General features: G+C 43.2%; 1 protein-coding gene across 1 annotated transcript in view; it reads left to right on the forward strand.

The window, feature by feature from the left end:
- Nucleotides 1-6,241, forward strand: part of necab3 (N-terminal EF-hand calcium binding protein 3) — a 36,575-nt gene extending 30,334 nt beyond the window's left edge. Inside the window, exons 9-13 of the mRNA XM_035149798.2 lie at nucleotides 138-191; nucleotides 525-637; nucleotides 1,070-1,147; nucleotides 1,849-1,940; nucleotides 5,683-6,241. Of these exons, the coding sequence (XP_035005689.2) occupies nucleotides 138-191; nucleotides 525-637; nucleotides 1,070-1,147; nucleotides 1,849-1,940; nucleotides 5,683-5,711 (366 nt within the window). The 3' untranslated portion in view covers nucleotides 5,712-6,241. The remainder of the gene's footprint in view (nucleotides 1-137; nucleotides 192-524; nucleotides 638-1,069; nucleotides 1,148-1,848; nucleotides 1,941-5,682) is intronic.
- Nucleotides 6,242-6,512: the final 271 nt, after the last annotated feature.

Genomic DNA, 6,512 nt, shown 5'->3' on the forward strand with positions numbered 1-6,512 from the left:
AGGGTGAGGTGAGGGGGTATTCAGCTGCAACATGCAACTTCACCACTAGATGTCACTCAATTCTACACACTGAACCTTTAAATTGCTGCATGTATCTGCAAACTTTACTTTCAATGTCTGTTAACTTTTTATTCTAGAGTCCCAAGCTGGAGCCACTGAAAGAGGACACGCTGGCCAACACATACAAGTCTGTAAGTCACCACAGAGTAGGAATCGCCCGCTGATTTAACTGATGAATGATTTATGATTTATGATTCATTAGAATTAAAAATATAAAGATTATTATAAAAATTAGAAGTCCCAGAATTTTTTTTACCACACACCTACACACACACAAATGTACCGAATAGAAACCTGTTCTTCCTCTGGACAGCCTGTCATCTCTTCTCATCCCCCTCTCCCTCCCTCTCTCTCTCTCTCTCTCTCTCTCTCTCTCTCTCTCTCTCTCTCTCTCTCTCTCTCTCTCTCTCTCTCTCCCTCTCTCTCTCTCTCCCTCCCTCTCTCTCTCATCTTGCTGCCGACAGAACATCCTGCTGGTTCACAGGCAGATGTCTGTGACTGACGGAGATCGGGACAACCTCCAGAAAGTTGTGAAAAGCTACATGGATGCCACCTCAGCTCACTCTGACAACCTGCAGTGAGTGTCTTGATTTGCTTTCAGGCAGAGAGGCTGTATAACTTTGGATCCGCTGCTGAGACGACTTCATCAGCACTGAAGGGTTTGAATTGTCAGAACTGAAAATACAGTTAATGAGGAAATCCCATCATCGTTTTGTCATCAGTCATCCTGTGACTGGAGGCAGACTGTCTCTTGATGAAGTTAGAACAGTGATGTCAGTTTACACCGTCTCTATAATGACTCTGCGTTTTATTTCACTGCTCTGTTGATGTAACTCTTAGTTCTAAAACATATCTGTTCATCTCTTTAAAGAGTAAAAAACCTTTTTCATGTTATTTATCTTTATTGAGATCTAACTCTCTCTCTCTCTCTCTCTCTCTCTCTCTCTCTCTCTCTCTCTCTCTCGCTCTTCTTGCCCCACTCTACTCTCCTTCTCCGTCCTTCTGTCAGTGTGTCCGTTCAGAAGCTCCCGGGAAAGTCATGTTACATAATGTATGAGTTCTGGCAAGATCGCATCTCCTGGATGAGGTCAGTATGGTGCCTGTGTGTGTGTGTGTGTGTGTGTGTGTGTGTGTGTGTGTGTGTGTGTGTGTGTGTGTGTGTGTGTGTGCGTGTGTGTGTGTGTGTGTGCGTGTGTGTGCGTGTGTGTGTGTGTGTGTGTGTGTGTGTGTGTGTGTGTGTGTGTGTGTGTGTGTGTGTGTGTGTGTGTGTGCGTGTGTCAGATGTTGGCATTGACTGTTTGGCACTCTAAACTTCTTGATTGAAATGTTCCCCACCAGTAAAGATGAGCAGATGGCCCATCTCTCAGATCACACACACACACACACACACACACACACACACACACAAACACACGGGTGCGGCCTTAATTGTTTAACATTTTATCTTTTCCATTAACACACTGTATATCAATGAATAATATTCATCCACCATTTGTAATATTTTGCACAGAATGTCTAAAAATGTTATGAAAACAAAAAAATCAATCAAAAGTCATGAACATATAGATTTTTGAAACGCTCTTTGCTTAGTGATGAGCTCAGTGCACAACCGTCTCTTAGACAGAATATAGATTTTACTGCCTCCAATAAAATAAACAACTTCAAACCCGATGATTCCCAAAACAAATACCATAGATATTTGACACAGTCAAAGCTCGAGTTAGTTTTCTCAAACTTTTCTTTTTCTCTTGACTCTGTTTTCCTCCCTGTTGTCGTCCGTCTCTGCAGCTACCTGCAGTCCAACAGCAGTAAGGATTTCCAGCGCTGCATCATCGACATGTTAGAGGACGCTGAAGTCGTGTCTACTATGTTGCTCCCAGGTTTGTATACGTGTGTCACTCATTGTGTGTGTCGTTCATGTGCATTAAGAAAAGACAACGGTGTTCTTAAAGGGATAGTTCACCGAAAAATTTTAAATTCCCTCATTATCTACTGACCACTATGCCGATGGAGTAGTGGGTGAAGTGTTTGAGTCCACAAAACACTTTTAGAGTTTCAGAAAAAACATCACATGCCTCCATACTGCTTGTGTGGTGTGATACAAGCGTCCGCAAGCCCCGACATTCAAATTCGACTTAAAATGGCATTGTTTACACCATGTTTTTAGCTTAAATGTCCACTGATATTCTCCCTCATGGTGAGTTCATTGACCCTCAGGCGAACCATCGTGTTGCTATGGCTGCTAGCATCGCCACTTCCGGTACCAGACTTTTAGGCTTAAAACACAGTGTAAGTCACCTTGTTTCGAGTGGAATTTGAATGTCGGGGCTTGCGGACACTTGTATGACACCAGTATGGAGGCATGTTGTGTTTTTTCTGTTGTTTTATTACGTCCGAAGAAGAGGTCGCCTGGGCTAAAACACTGTTTACCGTTCATACTCCTGAAGTGTTTTGTGGACTCCAACACTTTACCCACCCCTCCATCAGCATAGTGGTGAGAAGATAATGACTGAATTTTAGTCTATCCCTGTGTTGGTGCGACCAAAGCTCCACAATGGTGCAAGTAATTTTTTTACAGTTTTGTGTGTTTATTTCGGACGTTGAATCTCTGTGTAGAAATGTTCTGATATTTTAATCAACGACGACATTGTGACATTTCTGATTTTGGTATCGATGTGTTCATGTGTGACTCACGAGTCCACTCTTGGCTCGCACGCTCCTGCACATTAGGCCCAAAACGTACGCGTGTTGAGTGGGTGTTGGTAATGTCTTCGCCCGCTGTCTGCTCACTTGCTCATTGCCTCTGAGATCTGACATTTTTTTCCGCCGCTGTCAGAGTCGTTTGTGATCACACGTTGCCAGGTCACACAAACAGAACCGTGCTTCTCCTCCGTGTCAACAGCAATTCCTCGTCTTTTGAAGAATATCTGTAGAAAAGCCCTTTGTAGGCAGCAGAGTCTAAAAAGATAAAGATGTAGGTGTCCATGTCAGGGATCCACAGTGTCTCTGAAACTGCCTAATGACATGTTATCCAACCTGTCAGTGCTCATATTAGTCCACGCTCTGAAAAGTGTGTGTATCAGTAATCTACCAATTATCCACAGTAGCCATGGTGACAACTGTGAATGTCCCTATGTCAGCGTTGTGATTTGATGGAAAGTCCTGGACCATGAATATCTTTGGGGTCGTTTATTCAGACTAAACGAGCCACACAACAAAATCCTCTGGTCAGTTGTGTACATGAGTGGAGCCCCTCTCTCCCATTGGGTACCACAATATAACAAAGGGGTGAAGATGAATGTCCAGTATGTATGTTAAAAGAAAAAAAATCTAATTAAAATCAGTATGGACTCCTCTGTTCATTTCTGTTCCTATATAATCATCTATATATCTTTGGTGTTGTATTTGTTCATGTAAAAAAACCACAGAGTCCACACAGTCCACAGGGGGCAGCGCTGTTGTTAGAATGTCCAAACTGTCCTGAGCAAATCAAAAACTATTAGACCGCAGCTTTTAATTGGAACAGCACTGATGAAGTTTCACAAAATACAAAACCACAGACTGAGAAAGTTCTTCTGCGTCACATCAAACTGTTAACTGCCTTCATACATGATGCTCAGATGCACTAAAACCTCCCATCGGTGGAAGACTCAGAGATCCTGTAGACGTCTGGGCCCCCTGACAATAACTCACTGTAGTTTGGTTATTGAGCCTGAAGAAGTCTTTAAAACAGACATTTGCTGTGCAAGTGCAAATATGGCATGTTTCCACAGAAATGAATATCCAAGTGGGGATATTCTCTCCAAACGCTGGCTGTTCAAAGTTTGCCACCTCTGGTGTTTAGTTCACGTGGCTCCGATTAGAGATGTTTGTATCTGTAGGTCCTACACACAAAAGCACAGGATATAAAATATCTTATATATCTCAATATATCCTTTTACATTTGCAAGTGGACACAGGAGCCTTATTCTTGGCAACGCGACTTAGCATCTGACGCACGTAGCTCATCTGCTCGTCATCAGGTCGTTGGCTCCTCAGCAGGGAGGGTGGCGTGAATCACTGCCACTCAACCCCGGCAACCGTCTTCACTTCACTCTCTCACTCTTGACGTTTGATTGGTTTGTCAAAAGCCTGACTCAGAATAATGTAGCGTTAATTATTATTTATGCCTCTTTGCGTCCGCTGCAGAGACGGAGATTGTTGCCAGGTTACTGTACGTAGTTGTTTAGTTTTGCGTCTGTGACTCACATGTACAGTTCGTATGCTGATGGTTTCAATTAAATACGGGAATCAGAAGTGGGTCCAGGTTTAAACGGGCAGCACGGAAACAAATGGGAAAACAGAGACTCGAAGTCGAACATCAAGTAAAAAAAGAACCTAAACACAACTCAAGTAAGTGATAAGTGCTTTGTGAGGATAATTACAAGAGTTTAGTGTGAGTGTGTGTGTGTGTGTGTGTGTGCGTGCGTGCGTGCGTGCGTGCGTGCGTGCGTGCGTGCGTGCGTGCGTGTGTGAGAGTGAGTATGTGTTTTATTTTAGAACATAACAAAATGATTAAAAGCCTGGAATAAGGAAATAACCAGAAATGGTTTTACATATTTTCCTTGGAAAAATTAGCTTTTTGAATATTTCTTCATAGCTCATCATTAGATGAACACAGGTTTGTTTGGTTTTTAAAGTCATCCGGCTGCATGCTGTGTTTTTAGGAACAGCATTTTCAGTTAAATATCTGTTCATTTGCTCCGTGTATCACAGCTCATCTCTTGGTATTGAGACGCTGCCTCGTGTTTCCTCAAAGAAAGAGGCTATTAGCAGCTTTACTTTGCCCTGACTGTCGGACGCATTCGGCTGCTGAGGATACAGGCGAGGCCACGCCGCTCTGATATAGGGAGGAAGAGGAAGGCTGGTTTATGATGTGCACGTCAGAAGCACAGGAAGGAGTCGACGCCGGAATCAATAATAGAAAAACAAATAAAACTGCATTCTGCTGCTCCCACCTGCGGCTATTTCTGTCTGTGCCACTGACTGTCACTGAATGCTGCCCTCGTATTCTGCTCTTCTTTTGCCCGGGAGGAGCTTAGCACCAACACGTGTTTTACAGACATGGTTATCCTGTCCAACTGTGTTTGATATCACTCTCTAGAAAAGATGTGGAACAATAGAACAAGTGCAAACACACACACACACACTCACACACACACACGCACCTACTCTAACCTTAACCATAGTTAATAGTTGCCTAAACCTAATACTCAGGCTGACCTTAACCTAAAACTTCACCGAACCTTAAAACACATCTTCACCTGCCATCAACACCACACACACACACACACACACACACACACACACACACACACACACACACACACACACACACACATACACACACACACACAAACACACACTTATGGCCCAAATGTATGTCCTGATTTCTCTTGCAGTTATTTGCTGCTATCCCCAAATGGCATAAATCCCTGACATATTTCTAATCTGGTTGACGGATATGTGCAGCTGATAATTTGGTGCCTTATAAAATGTAAATTAATGATTTTTTAAATGGATCATACATTGGTCAGATCGGCGTGAGGTGACCTAACTTTGTCTCTGTGTGTGTTTCCACAGCTTCCTGGTGGATCATGACTAACAACTGAATCCAGAACGTCACATCCACTGCCTACACTGTCACATGGACAAAGACGCACAGGCGCTGCAACCCACCCACCCGCATACACACACACACACGCACACATGCACGCACACAGTAGAACTCAAAAGACATCCGTGTGTTTGAAAGCAACAGGAGACCGAGACAATGGCGTCCCCCGGCTTCCTCCAGCAGCATCTCCTATTAGTCCTCTGTCTTCGACTGCTCATTATTGTGCCGCTTGTATCAAAAAGGGGGATCCACCCTATAGGCGATCTAAAGACTTCAAAGTGACCGATTCTCTGCAATGCAAAAGCCAGTTTATTTTCATTTATTTATATTTCTACCCATAGAAACTTTGTGCTACGTCCTCCCGTCTCTTGCGGCGTTCGCCTGATAATTCCAGCGGGAACAACCGAAACACTAGCAGAGGCCGTTAGAGCAAACATACATTGGAATGAAAATCACGAGTCGTGTTACGTTGTAAGTGTTTGGGGCTCGTGATGAGTTGTTTACAGACGAATGCTATTAACGGGGGGCAGAGGTGATGAAGGGTTACTGCGGCCTAATCATGCATGCTGATAACAAGAGCTTTCAGGAATCGTTCCTTTAAAGCCTGGCTGTACATGTTGTATTATAATGTAGAACTGTTTTTTCATTTAGCTACATGACAAAAAAAAAAGCTGTTATTATAAAAGCTACACCTGCCCCATCTATATCTACAATATTACTATGTATAGTTGTTACTTATTTCTGTTAGTTTCCTCTCCTCATGCTTCAAATGTAAAAGTATCTCTAAACATGTGAG

This window comes from Hippoglossus stenolepis, chromosome 3 (genome assembly GCF_022539355.2).
Source record: "Hippoglossus stenolepis isolate QCI-W04-F060 chromosome 3, HSTE1.2, whole genome shotgun sequence".
NCBI classification, from domain to species: Eukaryota; Metazoa; Chordata; class Actinopteri; order Pleuronectiformes; family Pleuronectidae; genus Hippoglossus; species Hippoglossus stenolepis.